This window comes from Saccoglossus kowalevskii, chromosome 4 (assembly GCF_978046115.1).
Source record: "Saccoglossus kowalevskii chromosome 4, keSacKowa6.1, whole genome shotgun sequence".
Taxonomy (NCBI): domain Eukaryota; kingdom Metazoa; phylum Hemichordata; class Enteropneusta; family Harrimaniidae; genus Saccoglossus; species Saccoglossus kowalevskii.
In genome coordinates, this window is record NC_140644.1 from 13,167,893 (window position 1) to 13,188,122 (window position 20,230).

The 20,230-nt window shown below is 34.7% G+C and overlaps 1 protein-coding gene across 1 annotated transcript; it reads left to right on the forward strand.

Annotated features, from left to right (window-relative positions):
• The first annotated feature begins 2,369 nt into the window (after nt 1-2,369).
• LOC144350916 (uncharacterized) lies at nt 2,370-19,226 on the forward strand. The gene is made up of 10 exons (XM_085497808.1): nt 2,370-2,465; nt 3,049-3,093; nt 3,796-3,888; nt 7,911-8,495; nt 9,991-10,038; nt 10,836-11,069; nt 11,240-11,356; nt 14,382-14,429; nt 15,914-16,138; nt 18,623-19,226. Exons 2-10 carry the CDS (start codon nt 3,075-3,077, stop codon nt 18,967-18,969), a joined length of 1,716 nt encoding a protein of 571 aa, XP_085353934.1. The 5' UTR covers nt 2,370-2,465; nt 3,049-3,074; the 3' UTR covers nt 18,970-19,226.
• Nucleotides 19,227-20,230: the final 1,004 nt, after the last annotated feature.

Genomic DNA, 20,230 nt, shown 5'->3' on the forward strand with positions numbered 1-20,230 from the left:
ATGACAATGTTCATTAGTTTATTATGTACAATAATGTCTCATGGTACAATGAAATAGCATTACTTTGTGATTTACAGTTAAGCTTTTTGAGAAGCGTGTCCTAATAAATTCTTGAAAATTGTTATTTTTAGAACAATTCCATAGAACACAATGTTAAAGAAAAATTGCATTTGTTGACACTTTTTAAAACCCAGATTTTTTTTATAATTCAGAACAACAAAAAGTACCCCATCATTAACAATATATGATTTTTTCAGCCTATGTCACCATGCTAGATTTTGAGATATTGCATAATATCTCTGCCATAGGAACCTGTTGTAAAAGTGTTATAAAAGTGTCAAAATGGCGACTTTCCACTAAAATACAACCATTAATTTCTCGAAAAAAAGGCTGGTGACACCCAACTTTTTTTAGGTCAATATCCTTGTATTGCCTTGGAGTACAATTTATTGCAAAATGAATAAATTCTGTTTTTTTTAATTTATGAGTAGGCTTCTACCTTTATATACCTGTAGTACATAACATAAGTGAATTAACATACTGTAAAACACTTTGAAATGGCTACATACCATTTTAGCGAATTTGACTCAATGTATGATTTAACTGAATCTTAATTTACCTAAAGTGTCAACAATCTTACTGTGATAATATACTTTATTTTAAATTAGCGACATCTTAATTTAGTGAAATTATGGATTAGCTAAAATAACGTGCTAGCTAAAAAGACATGTTTTACAGTGTAACATTATCAAAGTCACATGCTTAATAAGAATGTACTAACAATGTACTAAACGTGTGAACAGCTTATTTCTCTAAAAATAAGCATTTCATTATGCAAGCACGTATTGGGTGAAACTGCTACAGCATTACTAATTGTGTATGACATTTTATTATTGTCAAATACATGCTATTATCGAGTTTTATTATCGAGTTACCCAGTTTTAAATGCATAAACAATTTTGTTGATAAATGATAAAATGTTGCCATTTTTTTTAAAATTACCGTTAAAGTCCTAATATAAACCGCATACGTAATAGTAACCGCACCCCCAATTCCGGCTTTGGGGTTAAAGAGTTCTTAACAAAAATTGAAAACTTGAAAAGTACCTATTACTAACCGCACCCCCAATTCAACAAGACCGTGACTGACTTCATTGTTTCAACCAGCTGTTCCAAAACGGCATTGTTCCTAATCCTATTCATTATTTATTGTTCAGCGGTGATAAGATGTCAGACAGGCAATGAAACTGCCTTTGTTCTGGCGGCAACCTCTGTAAATACTCTTTCTGAATACGTCTGTGTTTCATAAGTTTTAGACAATGAGCTTTTATCACCGTAAAAGTGTTAAACTGAGCATTGAAGAATAATTTATCTTTCGAAAACAAATAATTTCTTGATTTAAAAAAAAAATCATGCCGTTTTCCCATGGAAATCAAAGGCAAAACATCGCACTACATTATCGGTAAATCTCTTCCGTGTTGCGTTCACCATGAGGTCACTGAACCGTCATTAACATATTTAAATGAGCTATGTAATTTAGACACGTGGGCACCATCCAGCATTTTGATTGGTTAATTAGCGACTTGACCTATCCAGTCAATAATACGTCATGTGAGCATTCAAAAACATGGCGGATATCGTATCGGCTGTTTACATGTGACTGAAATCATTCGCTTACGAGGAAACTAAGTTGAATTTTACTTGCATTTTATAACAATTCAACGGATTTATTTTTCGTGCGTTATTGTAATCACTGCTAAATAATAATCACCAATATCAACACTTCGAAAACAAGTAAGTTATTTACTTGTGACCCGCAGCATGGCCGGATCGAGCTACCGTTATGTGATCATTTGCTACTAAGCAGTGCATTCGTGTTTTTATTTGAAACTTCTGTTAGAATATACTTTTCATTACCAAGAAAATTAAAAAAATAAATGCATATTAATTTAAAAATACTGAGTATTTTTTGTATCATGTGGAAATTTGTTTTGATTGACTGTAATTTTTCAACATTTCGTAACGCCTATTTTAGAACCAAAATAAGGCCTTTCACTCTTCCCCGACGCCTATTCAAGAAATTGTACGGTGTATTGTTTGTTTTGTGCATGTGTTGTGGACAAAAAATGACCACGCCCATTTAGTGATTGCAATATGTACGTAATAGAAACCGCCCCCCGAACTTGAGCTGTTGATCCCAATTTTTAAATTGATACATTGTAATATAAACCGCGGTTTACAATAGGACTTTAACGGTATTGCAGTGACTGAATTAATTGGAACCTAAATTTAACTTTTTAACATTTTTAGCACTCCATCGACTAAACTGATTAATTTCTCTACATCGCTTGGTTGCAGATTACCTTTGGTGGCTTTGGTTAATATTAATTGCTCTTACCGGTACTTTTGTTACCTCCGTCATAATATGCTACTGTTGCAGGAAAAAGAGAAGGCGGGCTTGCAAGGGTAAATATTTTTTTATTATATATAAAATGATAATTGTGGTTTCTGAGGTACATGCTATGTCAGCTGATCTTTCCTTCCAATCCATTTGCAGTGATTCTAGGAATTCTAGGAATCTTGGTCTATTTGATTCTGCAGCAATCATCAGTGACTTTCAAACTTCTAGGCTCAATACTTTTGATATATAAAATACAAAATGCTCCTTGTATTGCTGGAATAGTGGGCCCTCTGACAGGTTTAATTTTGCGGGGATCTGGAGTCAAAATGGATTCTCCGGGGGATTCGGAGTCAAAATGGATTCTTCGGGGGATTTGGAGTCAAAATGGATTCTTCAAAGTTGAGTCAGCTTGGAGAGATTTTTCAAGAAAAAATCAATATTGTATGTGGCTTTAATTGATTTCAGAAGAAGCCAATTTATGGTGTTTTCTGATTAACTTTGAATTTAGTCCCTGTGATACGTAGTCTGAAATGGGGACTTGTGTTTTGGGTTCTGTCTGTTCGTCCACCCATCCTTATGTGTATGATATCATTTCTCACCATTTCTGTACTGATTTTGCTCAAAATTGATTTTACTAAAAAATTTCAGGGGTGGAAGTTCAAGGTCATCGATTGATGAGTATTCACAGTCAAGGTAAAGACTTTTCTTACATTTCTAATCACTTAGAGATATGTACATATTTGTATTGCTTATAAACTTCTTAGTGATTTTGAATGTTAAGGCACTAATTAGAAGGAAAAAATGTATAATAATAAGGTTATTCACTCAGACAGTACGCCGCTCATTGATCTCCGCTGCGCGTCGGTCGATACTCCAGCTGTACTGTCTTCGTGCATACTTTGAGGTATTCTCATAATAACCTTATTATACATCTTTTCCTTCCAAGAATACATCATGGAAATGTCAAAATCCAAAACGTTTAGAACAGAATCAGCGAATTTCTTTGTTTGTGTGGAGACCAGTCAAACTCTAGTGACAGCCATGTTTGTTTTTATTATTAGAGGACGCTTACGCGTGTAATCATTCCATATTTGGAATTTGTACTTCCTTATATGGTTGGATGAAAATACCTCGTAAATACCTCCAAATTACGGTGACAGATGTATAATAAAAGCATATACACTTTTGGAGGTGAATGCAAGGTCAATATAAGTCATAATGTAATGATGGACTCAATAAATAAGATTTTTGATTGTGATCTTACAGTACTGTCGGTTTGATGACTGTCATGTACGTATGAGTATCACCTTTGCAGTAACAGGAATACGCTATAGAATAAGTACGTATGTACGATACACACTAATGCGCTTTCTCACATAAGTATATATTTCACAGGAAGCAGTACATCAAGTGATCCTTCTAGTACGGGATTGGACGATGATCGTTCTTCAACAGCTGCTGTGACAGAAGAGCCATGTGAAGTGACAGGTAAGGGAAATTATTGATTTGCTAGATACACTTTAATCTCTCAATCCCCTTGTGCCCATAACTGGTACATAGTATGGTACTGGTATGCAGGAACATTAGTTTAGAATCCAACTGTGTGTGTATCCAATTATTTTTTTTTTCAAGATACAACTCTTCCTATATCTGTTAAACTGTGCAGAGGATTTAATTGTACATATGTGGTTCAGTTTATGTTTATTCAATGATAAATGCGAGTAACGATACTGTAAAATGACTAATTTTCACTGGGTTTAAATTTCACTGATTTACCATTTCAGGCATATTCAGTGGGTTTTAAATTCACAGTTTTATCATTTAGGTAATGTGTTCTATGCTGAATTTTACATATTCGCTGGGTTTTAATTTAGCGCATTTTCCAGTCAGCGAAATAAGCTAAATTAAAACCCAGTGAATAATTGACCCTTTTACAGTAGTTTAAATGTGTTGACAACCGGATGACCAGTCTGATTTTTCTCTCTGTACAATGAATACCATTAAAGTCCTAATATAAACTGCGGTTTATATTACAATGTATTAATTTAAAAATTGAGATCAAAGGCTCAAGTTCGAGGTGTGGTTTCTATTATGTACATATTACAATCACTAAATGGGCCCGCAACACATGCACAAGACAAACAATACACCGTACAATAAGATCTTTTGAATAGGCATCAGGGAAGAGTGAAAGGCCTTACTTTGGTTCTAAAATAGGCGTTAAGAAATGTTGAAAAATTATAGTCAATCCAGGACATGATAAAAAAAATACTCAGTATATTTAATGTAATATGCATTTATTTTCTTGGTAACAAAAAGTATATTCTAATAGAAGTTTCAAATACAAACAAACACGAATGTACTGCTTAGTAGCAAATGATCACGGTACGGTAGCGCAATCCGGCCATGCTGCGGTTCACAAGTGAATAACTTACTTGTTTTGAAGTTGGTGATTATTATTCAGTAGTGATTATAATAACGCACAAAAAATAAATCCATTAAATTTTTATGAAATGCAAGTAAAATTCAACTTAGTTTCACCGTAAGCAAATGATTTCAGTCACATGTAAACAGCGATACGCTACGATATCCGCCATATTTTGAATGCACACTAGACATGTTTATTGACCGAATAGGTCAAGTAGCTAATTAACCAATCAAAATGCTGGATGGTGCCCACATGTCTGAATTACCATAGGTCATTCAAATATGTTAATGACAGTTCAGCGACCTCATGGTGAACGCAACACGGAAGACATTTACCGATAATGTAGTGCCATCTTTATCGAAAGATAAACTGAGCATTGAAGAAGAATATAACACTTTTACAGTGATAACAGCTCATTGTCGAAAACTTACGAAACACATAAGATGTACTGCCAGAACAAAAGCAGTTTCATTGCGTATCTGACATCTTATCAACGCTGAACAATAAATAGGTGTGAATATTTTAGGCATGTCGTCGAAACATTTGAATATGATTAGGAACAATGCCATTTTGGACCAGATGGTTGAAACAATGAAGTCAGTCACGGTCTTGGGGGTGCGACTAGTAATAGGAAGTTTTCAATTTTTGTTAAGAACTCTTTAACCTCGAAGCCAGAATTGGGGCTAGGAAACTAGTCTATAATAGTTGACATTATTTTATTTGCCTGAGCCTTGGAATAAAATCACAAAACGATCCAGAAAGACGTAGAGATATAAAATATGATCGCATTATTTTGTGAATATATATCATGCATGGTCTCAGAAAAGGTTTAGAAAGATTAATGTTTCGCGTAGACCAAATATAATCACGCAAAAGTATAAATTCAAAGCGTTTTAATACATTGGTGAGAGGTCGCATTTACGTGAACAAGAACATGCACTAAGAAGGAAAAGCAAGCCAAAGTTGAAACGGGGTGTATCATGGACTTGGTACAACATGGGCTGCGACAATTGAGTGATCGTCGACATCATTTTGGGGCACAATTGAACTTCAAGTACATTGCAAAACTTGCTACGCGGCGATGCTGAAATCAAGTGTGTGTTGACCGAAGTTTGACACCAAGTCACGCACTGAACTGGCGCGTTACTTTAGCAACCTTTTTCTTTCTTGGTCCGCGCGTCGATCTCGTAAAATTGTTATTATATCCGGCAGTACTGTAATAACACAACTTGTATTCAACTCTGTAAAATGTATTGGGGGGGGGGGGGAAAGCTTCGCTTAAGATATACGGAGCGAAAATTGCAGAGAAGCTATGCGTAATCCAGATGATATGAATCGTCATGCATTTGGGGGGGCATGGCCCCCCTGGCCCCCCCTCTGGATCCGCCACTGCAGTATTTCACGGGCTCTAAATATTTCAACTTTGCAATGTATTGCTTTTATAATAATTACGCAAAATAAGTTATTATTATTGTTGTTGGGACACTAACCCGGGCTATTGGGTCTGTGAATATTTCAATATTATCGACTTGATAATGCGTTGTATTCGTAATTATTACGCAAATATAAACATGGGCACATTTAAATCATTGAAAAAGATAGTCAGGTCCCGGAGTCAGGTGTCTAACGAAAGTCAAGAAAATATTTTAAATACTTGTGACTCATCGGTGAATTATTTTATTCAAAATAAAGTGAATATGTAACCATACAATAACATACAATATCATGCGTAATGTTAAATTTTTCTATAATAAACTCGCAGCGTACTTCGATCGCATAATTCGCATACATGACTGAACTATAATAACCACGTGTTTGAATTACGTGCGGCAATGGGCAATGACCTCAATGAGTTCACGCACTGACATTTAAATTCGGGCCACCCAGTTTGACGCAAAACGATATAGTTACTTAACATTTGTTCAAAAAATCGGTAAACTTTCACAAATACCATGAACGCGAAGAGTTAACTGAAAGGCTACGTCGTTTATGACAAAAAAACAAAAAAAACACGTCTATACAAGATTATGTGTGCAAGGTTAGATTTATAGAACGTACATGACCGTATTTCACACCTTTCCTACGACCGCGGTTGCAACCGGTACCGGTGGCCACCGCGGTAGAGACCCCTAATTATAAGCAGTCCGTGGCTCTCCCCGGTGTACTGCGAAGAGCCGCGGTGAACCGCCCGTTTGATTTCCTACTCTCCCCTAATACAGGTATACGTGTTATATTGTCATTTGTGATTCGATTCAATATGGCTGACTGTTCAGCAGTTAGACAACATTAGTAATTTACCCAGTCAAAATATGACACCAGAACAGTCATCAAGAAATGGTCGGCATTAATAATTCATCACAGGGTTTTTTCTAAACTGGGGAACAGGGGCAGAGCGCACTGATACTCTCGGCTGGCGCCCTCTTACCGAATCGCCGATTGAACTTTCAAGTCATAAATATATTTCTTGAGCCACACACTTCCGTGCTGCCGCACAATATGAAATCTTTCTCAAATATATTTGTCTCTGAGAAAACTTCCCAGCAACACCAGCTTACAATGTGTCTGGACACCAAATACACTATTATTATATATATAAAAATGACTCCAAAAATATTTCAATTGCGATAGATACACCGTTGGCGCAGAAGCCTTCCGATATGATGTTTCCATGTCCCTCGCCTGTGTGTGCTTCCTCTTGTTCATTTTTTCTAGAAAAACCCCTGTATCAGTTGATATCACACTGAATTTCATGATTGTATTATGTATAATGTGATAATTAAAAAAAAAGAGTAAGTGTATGTAAATAAATATAAAATATTAGTTTGATAGCCTCTCTGTTGTACATATATAGTCGGCTAATTTCATAATAATGTTTTACTGTCTTTCATCTTTGATGAAATTTTGAATGTTTTTCTTTCAGTTTTATGTTCTGACAAGTCAATAAAGTGTTCTACATCTTCAATTAAATTGTCATTACATCTTTGGCATATTTTGTCTTGCTATAGTTTTTGGCTGTGTGTGTCTATTATTATCTATTTTCTCAAATTATTCGTAATTAAAATTTTGATAATATTTTCAGTAGATGCCGAGAAAGAAGTCTTACTGCAAGCTATTCCTTATGTAAATTCGGAAGTGCCGGTTGAAGTCTTGTTATCTGAAACTGATACTCAGAGCATCAGTGTGGTGCCAACCTGTAGGTTTTCGGATACACACGTTCTTGTTAAAGTGCGAACTCGAAATGAAGGAAAGCCTGGTTCTTTGACCATCTGCCCCTCTGAAGCTATCAGCAATAGTGACAGCACTACATTGGTGAAAACGCCTGTCAGTGTTGATTTACATCAGGAGTATATCCAGCCAAGTGATATTCCAAGCCATCACGTGGAACCGCGAGATAATGAAGAGAACATTGAAGTAAATGAGACAAGTGATGAATGGCATGCAACAGACGTGTGTGCCTGTGGAGGACTGATGGTCGAGAAACCCATGCTTCTTTATCTATGTGAAAAATGCGGTAACCAAAGTCCAGAATTGCATCGCAGGAGCATTGAAGCAATGAAACATGATTGTGAAGTTGAAAATGAACTGCCTGATAAAATAAAGAGTGGTGATTCCAAACCGCCGTTACCATTGAAGAAAGCCGGGAGGTTTTATGGAAAAGTTGTGTCAGGTAAAAATTGCTTCCTCTGTTATGTGTTCAAAATTTTCGAAGATTTCAGAAATTAGATATTCCAGTCTGTATACCACGCGAGATGCTGAATTGTTCGAGTTACAGATATCGACTTACGAACACGAAATTACGAAATTACCACGCCCATATTTTAGAAACCATGTCACTTTTGCGAAACCATGCCCAGATTATAACTAAATGTTCAATTAACAGTTTACAGAACTTTGAGTTAGGAGCAACCTATATTTTTATTTTTGTTAAACGTTCACGTTTAGTAACTTGAACTTTAATTAACAGTTGACTGAACTTACGAGTTACAGGCAACATATATTTTTTGTTTTGTTTAACTTTCAAATTTAGTCAAGCAAATTGTTATTATCAGTTAACCAAACTTACGGGAAATATACAACATTAAACGAAACAAAAATTCTATGTTGCCAAGCAGGACAATATGTTAGCAATTTCACTAACAAACTTTATGACATCAATTACAGATTGAAATGAATGCATTTGTGAAAACATTTTCATTTGCTGTTCTGTTGTAACCACTGGATAGCTCTATTATTATTTTACTGTATATTAAATTAAAAACTTTGAGCATCTATGTACATGAATGTGACATTTACCATAAAATTGATTCCACAGGAACTTTTGAATCGGGATCATTGTGTCATTCAAACAATTAAGTGCTAAAATTCTCCATTTATCAAAGATAAGTTTGCGGTGAATTACCAACTAAAGGCTTTTCAATCATGAATGAATAATGTTTCCAGACTTTTATTGATTTCTTTTATTTTTATTATTGTTTTATTTTGGAATTTTAGTTTGAATTCATACTAATTGCAAACTGCACCCGTATTTTTACGTTATGAACTATTTTTTAAAAGTTGTAATACAAACCATAGTTAACATGTCGCCTGCTGTATGAAAGCCTCTATGAATAGCTAAAATGAATGGGGAAATACAACGTCAGCAGGCCATGTTTTAATGATAGGATTTCAGCGCTATATATGGAATATGTCACCTGCAAATCTGTCAAACCTTGATCCATACCTTTGACTGTGTCTCTAATAGTGGTTGCTAACAGAACAGAACTTCAACAGAGGCTCAGCATGTAGTCAGTTGCTTAATTCAAGTCTAAATATGGTCATCATGGGCTTGGCAGTATTGCGGGCCTGGCAACCATCGCGGTGAAAACAATGACGAAAAAATGGGCTGGTTGTTGAGACTCCCCTGAACAGTGTAATAAGATTAGCCCTGCGTGTGTAACGCATATAAATTTGGTTGTTCAGGATTACTTCAAAGTTGAGTTTGTTGTTTTCTTGAATTTTCGCACAGAGCCCATAGAAATGCCATGGTACAGTGGTGTGCGTCTTAGCAACGTGGAACGTCTTGTGACGTAGCTCCGCCCCGAGAATATGTCTGAAGGTTTTCCTGAAATCAAGTGTATTTTGAGTTCAGTTGAATAATTTTTCACAATTTGTTGTTTCAATAGAAACTGAACAGCTGACGTTAAGCTATTTCCCGGCTAAGCCAATTGAAGGTAAGATAGATTTCTATCTATTTTATTTCAAATAATGACATTTCCTGTTGTTCTGAGAATTAAGTTATTATTAAGTTAATAATAAAATATATTTGTAATAATGAATAATAATAATAATAATTGGTAGTATGATGTGGAATATGTTCTGCATGATCAATTCTTTGATTATTGGTAATTCTTTCAGCTTCTCATTTGATTATGTGGTCGCATAATGCTTTTTGAATATTCAAGTATGTTATGACGCCTTTGGAGTGATGGCAAACCTCTAAATATTACCCACAATCCAGTTTAATATATCCCATAATAGACTGCAACAAATCTTTAGAAATTATCAAGTGTTGATAACAGTCATTTGCAACTTTTATAAAATACTTGGTAAAAAATGGTACTATCTTTTCACTGTGGATGCAAGTTAAAATACGTACATCTGACATATCTATATAGTCTTGGGTAACAAATGTATTCTTTCCACTGTTAATTTTGTCCCTGTTCGAATGAAGTCTGAAAACTCTAGGGACTTAAGAAATTTACCCTGTGTTTCCGTTTATCTCTCCTTGGATTCATCTGTGTGCCACTTCAACATTATACATGCGTTGTTTTTTTGTGATCCCATTCAAGATGGTCTAATGACATCCATTTTGGAAGCAGATCATCAAGTTCAGCCAAAATTTGTGTGATTAAGTGGTTCAATTTTATTTTACGTTTATTTACATAAATATCTTATCTTCTTGTTAATAATTGTATAATGATAATATTTAATAAAAATGTATATAATTATTTAATGCTTATTTTAACAGGACGAGAAATTACTTTCGAGTGTGAGGTTAAGAAGCTTCAAGATGCAAACGTCAAGAAAATTGAGTGGCGACTGGAGAAAGAGGGCGCCATCAAATTTCAAGGGTATACGTGCGTGTTACCGTTTGTTAGTATGGACTACGTCGGCACTTATATTTGTAAAGTTCTCGTGGAAGATGATAAAGGAAATGATCAGACGCTGTCTGCATCTATCGATTTAACAGATGTAATACAAGGTGTGGGTCTCATGTCGTTTTTTTTATTACCCCAGGCTATCCATGATATCCAAATTGTATCACTTTATTTTAAACCATGAAAAGAATCTTCGGTTAAAAACATTTCGTCACTCAAGAAGATACATGTACATACGATTTATATTGTGTTACCTTGTATTCTTATTCCAAAGGTAATCCAGACTCAAAGAAAAAGAACCATGGTTTTGGAACACCAGGAAAGAAAAGTAAAAAACATAAAATGAATTTTGCATTGAAGAGGAACTCTAATTTTATATACGGTGTTTATGGTAAATAGACACTAACTGCACTAACTGATCGAAGCACTGTTAATTTGCTACATAGTTGTATTAGACTGGTGAATCATGGAAATTTTATTGTATTATTATATTATTCCTTAAAAACATTATGGGTCCTTGGATACACGTCATTTTGTTTTTTCTGCTCTGATTCAAAATGGCTGACTGATGGCCATTTTGTTTCAGTGAATGTTGTTCTAGAGCCATATCTCTGACATACTTTGAAAGATTATTCATTATACATCGTATCGTAGATATACAGATGTATTGGTTTGAAGATCCATTTTAAAATGGCCGATTGGTGGTCATTTTGTTTTAATTAATGCTGTTCCAGAGCAATATCTCTCAATATTGACAAGTATTTGTTTGACGATCAGATAAAAGATGACTGAATGTCAATCATTTTAATGTTAAAAAATCTAGCATCAGTTTCTGGATCCATATCTCTGACATGTTTTTGTTCAAACTATATTACTATAAACAAAATTATATATCTTAAATTTGATAACTAACTTGGACTGTGTCATTCATGGCTTGTTTTTGATGTAGATAACATGCATATTGATTATCTATTTATTATTATTTGCCAATTTCTGATATCTCAAAAATTTTTCATATTTAAATTGAACATATGGTAGATAGAGGTGCTCTGGAATTAATAAGACTGAAAACGACAGATTTTTTTTTTTTTTTTTTCTGTAAGTGACATAAAATGTGGATTAAATTGTTTTTAGTCCCCGTTCAGATGCAGTCCGAAAACGGGGACTTATGTTTTGACCTCCGTGTGTCTGTGCGTGTGTGTGTTCATGCGTCTGTGCGTGCGTCCAGACCTGTATCTTAGAAATGCCTGGACCAATCACAATCAAACTTCACAAATACATCATACATGATATTATACATACCGGTATGTACGTCAATTTGTTTCACCACCTGATTCAAGATGGCCGAATGGCGGCCATTTTTGTGCTAAAAATCATCAAAATCAAGCATTTATAAGCTGTTTACAGATGGATTTTGTTCAAACTTGGTATATACATTAGACATTATAAGACCTTGATGCACATCATTTTGTTTTACGATCTGATTCAAGATGGCCGAATGGCGGCCATTTTTGTGCTAAAAAATCCTAAAAATCAACCATTTCTCGGCTGTTTACAGATGGATTTTGTTCAAACTTGGTATATACATTAGACATTATGGGACCTTGATGCAAATAATTTTGTTTTTTAGATAAGATTCAAAATGGCCGACTGGCAGCCATTTTGTATTAATGAATGTGGTTCTCGTGCCATATCTCTGACTTGCTTCCACTGATGTTCAAATTTATAATATTCATTACACATCATGTCATAGATAGAGAGATATATTGGTTTGACGATCCTATTCAAAATGGCCAAATGGTGACCTGTTTTGTGCTGAACAATCATCAAATATCAAGCATTTCTGGCATTTATGGATGGATTTCATTCAAACTTGGTACATACATTAGACATTACGGGTTCCTGATGCTCGTCATTCATTTTTCAGATCGGATTCAAAATGGCTGACTGGTGGCCATTTTGTTTTAATGAATGGGCTTCTAGACCCATATCTCCGACTTGTTTTGACTGATAATATTTTCAAATTTTAAATATTCATTATACATCATGTCATAGATAAACAGAAATATTGGTTTGACTATCCTATTCAAAATGGCTGAATGGTGGTCATTTTTGTGCTAAAAAATCATCAAATATTAAGCATTTATGGGTGGATTTCGTTCAAACTTGGTACATACATTAGTCATTATGGGTTCCTGATGCTCGTCATTTTATTTCTCAGATTGGATTAAAAATGGCTAACTGGCGGACATTTTGTTTTAATGATTGTGCTTCTAGAGCCATATCTCTTAAATGCTCTGACAGATTTAGATTATATTCAAATTTTATATATTCGTTATACATCACGATATATATATACATGTATTCAAAATGGCTGATTTTGAATGCTGTTCCAGAGCAATATATCTCAATATGGATAAGTACTTGTTTGACGATCAGATACAAATGTCAATCATTTTAATGTTAAAAAATCATATTCCTGACATGGTTATATTCCAGCTATATTACTATAAACAAAACTATACATCTTAAATTTGATAACCAATGGGGACTGTGCCATGCATGGCTTGTCTTTCATGTTGTGCATTTCAAATAGCACCCAAATACTAGTTGCCAATCTTCTTGTGTGAAAGGCTAATCTTAAATTTTGAATTAATTTTTAGTATGTCTAAGTTTTTTTAGTGATTAAATGGGATATATGAAATTAGATTCAAAATGAGGTCAGCTTTGAGTGAAGGGCTTTCACAAAATGTTGTTCTCTTGAACATCCTTTACCAAATCATAAAAATTAAATGATTAAATATTTTTCTCTGTTAGTAGCAAATGCATCTTTGTAAATGACATATACCAGTATTAATGATACAGTATACATGTGAAATAAAAGCAAATTTTGCCAAAAAATTGCTGTGACTTCTAACTTGGTAAAATTTCCATTATTACTGTCTTGTTTCACAAAATTCAACACTGTTCGACAAATGCAAATGCAAAATAAAAATGTTGACTATTCTGCCATTTTATATAAATGATTAGATTAGGCCAGACTATTTTTATTCCTTATTTATTGAGTTGTTATAAGGCAATTTTTTTGAGGAGGGCGGAAAATAAAAAAAAATTAATTCTTTTTTTTTCCCATTAGATTTATGCGATTCTCAAAGAATTGTAAGTGAGATCATTGATCAGAGAGACTTTGGTACTTTGATCATGATACTCCCACGAAAATGCAACTTGGGTTTGTTATGCGGCGGGCGGAAAAATAAAATTTTATTTTCATTTCATTTTCGTCTGTTCATTTGGCGGGTTCGCGAAACAAGGGATAATAAAAGTCGGGCCTTAATACAATTTTAAAAAATTTAAAAAAAAAGACCAAATTTTGAATATGTAATCACCATGGTAACTGATGTGTTTTATTGTTATAGATGTTCCTCAGATGAAAATGACGATAAGTCCATATCCAATATTTGTCGGTAAGTCTTGTGTATTAAGTGCATGAACATGCAAGTAAAATTATGTATCATATCATGTATTTTTTAAAATGTTGATCATGTCGCATCAATGTACATTTTTTTCAATTATAACAGAAATTAACCAAAAAAATACCTAAAAATGGGCAAAATAAAAGTATGCCCTCTACAGGTGTCTTAGGGATATCCCATTATTTCCCCTGAGCGCACTAATGCCCCTTAGAATTCAAACTTGTAAGAAATATACCTGCAGTGTTTTGAGCTAAGGCTTTTGTGGAGCAAAATGGTCCTATCAGTTCAGGCTTTAAAGCACTGCTCTGCAATCCTTGGGATAGTTCCAGTGCATGATGGTTACTATTTATGCAAACATTGGCAGATGTGTTAATCATATGCTACATCTTGCATACAATATTTGAATAAAACTGTGATTCACAATCATTTGGATAAGAGTTGTGTTTATATACTACTAAAACATATGTAGCTATACAAGATTAATTACCGCTATTTTAACGTTCGTGACACATTACAATTTGCCCCCCCCCCCCTCATTAATAAATCGCCATGCATGGGTCCAGTGCCACACCCACTCCCACCGGCCCATATGTGTGCCCTATTCAATTTACCAACCATGAAGAACTCATAATTTATCACGATTGTATTAATAGAAGTTTTAATCTGAATCACTGATTTTTGGTTATCATTGTAAAATGTACCGTATATGGCATAACATTAGATTGACACCTCTTAGGGACAACGTCAAAAGATCGATGTTGAATAAAAAACTTAATTCCTTTTTTTCCAAACCCCCCCTACCTCCCACTGAAACTTAATTGATAAATATTGGTCATGGCGTCAGACTACATTCACCATTAAATACAAAATGATAATCGGACAGTAGTATTGCATAGCAGTTGGTTGTCGGGTGGGTGTAAAAAGATTTTACAAATGCACCTAAATTGAGGCACAGATTTACACTCGAAACAAACCATTTTTCTGGGGTTTTTTTCTTTTTAAGTTATTTCTGTCCATGATTGGATAGAAAAAAACGAACTACAAATACTCCAAGATTATTTTAACTTCATTAAAAAATAAAATCGTTTTTGTAGGATAGAAACTTTTTGAGGTCAAAACACCCCACCCCCAAACTAAAGGAAATAAGTTTTTTATCCGACATCGATCTTTTGACGCCGTTCCTTACTCTGCGCAATATCATAGCATATTGGAGATCATACGTCTTTACTCTTATTTGTTTAATGAGCAGTATACTGCTCTATAGTTGTCTCGATTCAAACTTTAATTTCAAAATTGTTGCCATGATACATTTGTGATTTGATTTTCCACAAATTTGTATATCAACATTTTTTCAAAGATTGATTCAATTGTGAAAATCATATCATACGTAGTAATCACACTTAACATATGCAAACTTTTCAGAGTCTAACTTAAATTATTTGTTTGTTTCATCTTGTACATTAACATTTCTACAGATGAACATAAGGAGGTGACGATCACCATTGAAACTAGGGGAAAAGCAAAGGAAATTAGAATAAGTCGAGAGCATGATAAAGAACCTACACTATGTGGTTCTCGTATGGTTATTCCTCCTTTACTCAAAGATGATGCTGGTGTCTACATCATTGATATTCTGTTGAGTCTTGATAACTACTATGATTGCGCCAGAGTAAAAATTGATGTGTTTAAAGATGTGAAAGGTAATAAATTCACATTACTATAGTAACGACACAAAGCAGATTGAAACATATCACTTATAAAGTGACTATGGTGATTGTACCAACAAACAGTCAGTGGTCAGTGATCCCCCACTCCTGCATACTTTGTATGATAACTACATATAACTATTATATATATATATATAATCCCCCAGTATTCTGAACGAATGACCTTGTGTTTAGTGGCGATATCCCTCCAAGATAAAGGCAAAGAAGGATACAGTTATACAGGTTCATAAGTTCATAATAAACATCACACAATCGGAGATACTGGGGGAGGGGGTTTATTTATTTATCATATAGACAAGTTTCAAGTAGGAATTGATTTTTAATGAAAAAATGATTGAACTACTGGACTAACTGTGGACCAAAATGTTATGACGTCCGAATGTGGACCGGCACCACATATTGAACGTGCTATTCGAAAGTCACTGTTTAGTAGCTCAGGATTTACTGTAATTTACAAAGATTTAATAATATTTAATGTAATTCAACAGAAATGTGCCGCCATAGAGTTGTGCATTTTAACTGAATGCATTTGTTTACAAGGTACATTGCAACACATTGGGCAAGTATTTCAAATTTATCACAGTTCTGTGTGCTAACACTGCAACTGACTGTGTTCTGCATGTCTGTCTAATAATGCTTTGAATGTCGTCTATCTAAATCCTGTTTTAGTGTTTTGTCATGAGTTATTATCAAAAATGCGTGTTTTGAAAAAAAAAATCAAAATCATTCACACATGCAAAATAGACACCCATTGTTTAAACCATTCAGCACGTAAAGCAGAGTTTTCATTTCGAAGTTACAAGTCTATAGACTGACATTTCATTTATTGACAACATCCTTCGGAAAGGATGAAAAGGATTACATTTAGAAACTAACAAAATTCTCACAATAAATTGACTAATTTTAATAAGCTAACAACTATACTACAACTGTACTATTTCAAAATATCAACGATAACAAAAATACTACAAAATTACAACTATAAAATGGTCTAGAACTAAAATAACAAAAGCAAAAAAAGAAAAAAAAAATGTGTTTACTAATCTACATTAAATGGATAAAAACAAGAATATATAAAAAAAAGATAATCATAATAATGTTGTTGCGTTAAATTTAGGGGAGGTGTTGCTGCCTTATTTCCATACATAATTTAATGTATTGTGCCAAAGGGATAGACATTTTTTTTTGTTTAATAACATGAATTATGACAAACTAAAAAATTTTCAAAACCTTTTTTTGGCGTCACCAATTTTGAATGCATATCTGAAGACACAAATACAAACTGCAAAGATTATTGTTAACCAGAAAAAAGAAGTTAAAATGGGAGGCCACGAACATGAATCGTTTTATGTGATCAATTATTAGTCCCCGTTCGGACGAAGTCCGAAAACGGGGACTTATAATTCGGTCTCCGTCCGTGCGTCCGTCCGGAGTCATATCTCAGAATCCCTTGGACCGATTCCGTTCATTCTTTGCATGTGCCGAGTACTTTATGTGGGACATATGCACATGCAGTCGTTTAGCAATTCGATTCAAAATGGCCGACTGGCTACCATCTTGTTTGTTGAAAATGTTGTATTTTGGACATGCTTTGTCAGTTTTCATTCAAACTTGGTACATAGATTATACATGTTAGGATACATGTCCCCGACCATCCGTGAGTTCCTGAATCTGTCCGTCCGTTCGTGTGTCGATCGGTCCGTGCGTCAGTCTGTTCAGAGCCAGAGTCATATTTCAGAATCCTGTGGACCGATTCCATTCATTCTTTGCATGTGCCTAGTACCTTATGTGGGACATATGCACATGCAGTGGTTTAGCCATTCGATTCAAAATGGCCAACTGGCAGCCATCTAGTTTTTTGAAAATGTTGTATTTTGGACATGCTTTGTCAGTTGTCACTCAAACTTGGTACATAGATTATACATGTTAGGATACATGTCCATGACGATTTATTCCGCAATTGGATCAAAGACTGGCAGGCATCTTGTTTTGTTTTTTATGCGGTATCTTGGACGTGCTCTGTCAGTTTTCATTCAAATTTGGCGCATACATGTTAGGATGCATGTCCATGACAATTTGTTCCAAAATCTGGTCAAGGATGGCCAATTGACAGCCATCTGACTATTTGGCCTTACTACTATATTTCCACAATTTATGTACCATTTTCATTCGTATTTGGCACATACATCATAGATATCAGTGTGTTTCATAATCAGATCAAAGATGGCCAAATAACGGCTGTTTTTATTTTTGGCCATATTACTACTACACGAAACACGTGTTTTGATGTAAATAAACAATCTGTTGTATACGCCACTTGGAACTCAATTTTCAAGGACACGCTCGCGACAACCCCTCTGCTTTAATATGACGAGCACAAAAAGAACTTTCAAAAATTTAACGGGGACTGTGTCATTTTCAATGGCTTGTTGATTTATTATTTTTACTTTTCTTCAGAAATGGTTTCGTCATGTAAGTTGAACATAAACGGTATTTTGGATGACATAGATATAAGTGACCTTATGAAGATCTATTTGGACCCTGATACCCATCCAACAAGGAAAAACTGGCGACACCTCGGATGTTATTTAGGGAAGCTTTCTGGCGAGCAAATGAATAACTTAGCGTCATTGGATAATAAAACCAAAGGTGTGCTTGAAGTTATCAAAAGCAAGTCACCAAATTGCACATGTGCTGAAATTGTACAATGTTTACAGAGGTGTATGATTAGAAATGACTTAGTTAATGAAATCAGCTTGCATCACAAGTGTCTTGCCTGTGATTACTTTTACCAGCATGTGTAGCATAATGTGTTGGTTTGAATTACGTAATCATTTTATTTTGGCTCATGAAATGATCCAGCTTACAATAGATGTAAACAGAGGTACATTACTTGGGGTTTGCAACGCGCATAGTACTGTATGGTGACATCATGTCAAGATCCCATTCAAGTCTCATCTCGTAAATAGCGAGACTGGTGCTATGACCTTCTAACATGAGATAGGCGGTTTGTAATAAAATAATAAAACATGTAATAAGAAAAAATGTAATACATCGAAAATGTAAAGAAAATATAGTTATCGTAATCCGTCATATCGTGAGCAGCTATTTTGATCCACCTGGACATCCCAGTATCCTAGTTACCTCGGGCATGCGCATTCGAATTTTTCTGAGTTGGAACACTTATGCGAGAGCGAGATTGAAACAGGATCTTGGTATCATGTCACCGTAGTTGCAAACCCCAAGTAATGTACCTCTGATGTAAATTAAAAGTGTTGGAGATGTGCATCTAATTAAGCAAAAAGCAGTTAGAATTATTGGAATTTTAAAACTACATTCTGTAGTTATTAATATTTCAATATTTCATAAAAAGCTGTCAATTAGCTATTTGTTGAATCCAGTTGCTGTGGGCATGCTGTCATTCGAGTTGTAGCATATAGGCAAGGCAGAATTTGATATGCCAATAAACAAGCTGCTCTCTGATTGGTCTGAGTGTTAGGTGTTTGAGTTGGGTAGCCAATCAGACATAATCTTAGAATGGTTTCTAGTCCTGGGATGATAAAAATGAGTGATGCAGTGACAAGCATTTTTTTTTTAACTTCGTTTTTTAGTTCTGTAGCTTATACATCCAGGACCAATTCTCTTCAAATTTTACACATTGCTGGTACCCTTTCCTGGTACATTGCATTGATTCAGAAATTCGATCAAACCATTCATTTAGTGTCTCATGTTCTTTTACATGTTGGGTGTCTGGTGCACATCTACTTTTTGTATATTTTGATTAAAAATGCACTTTTTTGGGGGGACATGGTCAGGCCAATTTGTTTCAAACTTAGGATGATAGTTTTATATGTTGGTTGGCTGATGTAATTCCTTTTTTTTAGCTCCGCTGTCGACTTTGTCGAGCGGAGCTTATCATATGAGTGATTGTCCGTCGTCGTCGTCCGTGTCAATTTTTTACTTTTTCGACTTCTTCTTGAAAACTACAAGCCTGAATGCTTTGATACTTGGTGTATATGTACCTTGGGTAGACCTCTCTCAGATTTGTTCATTTCATGATGATAT

Coding starts and splice junctions, on each gene's coding strand:
- LOC144350916 (XM_085497808.1), top strand. Junction 8,496..9,990: donor TTATGGAAAAGTTGTGTCAG/GTAAAAATTGCT, acceptor TTGTTTCAATAG/AAACTGAACAGCTGACGTTA. Junction 16,139..18,622: donor TGTGTTTAAAGATGTGAAAG/GTAATAAATTCA, acceptor ACTTTTCTTCAG/AAATGGTTTCGTCATGTAAG.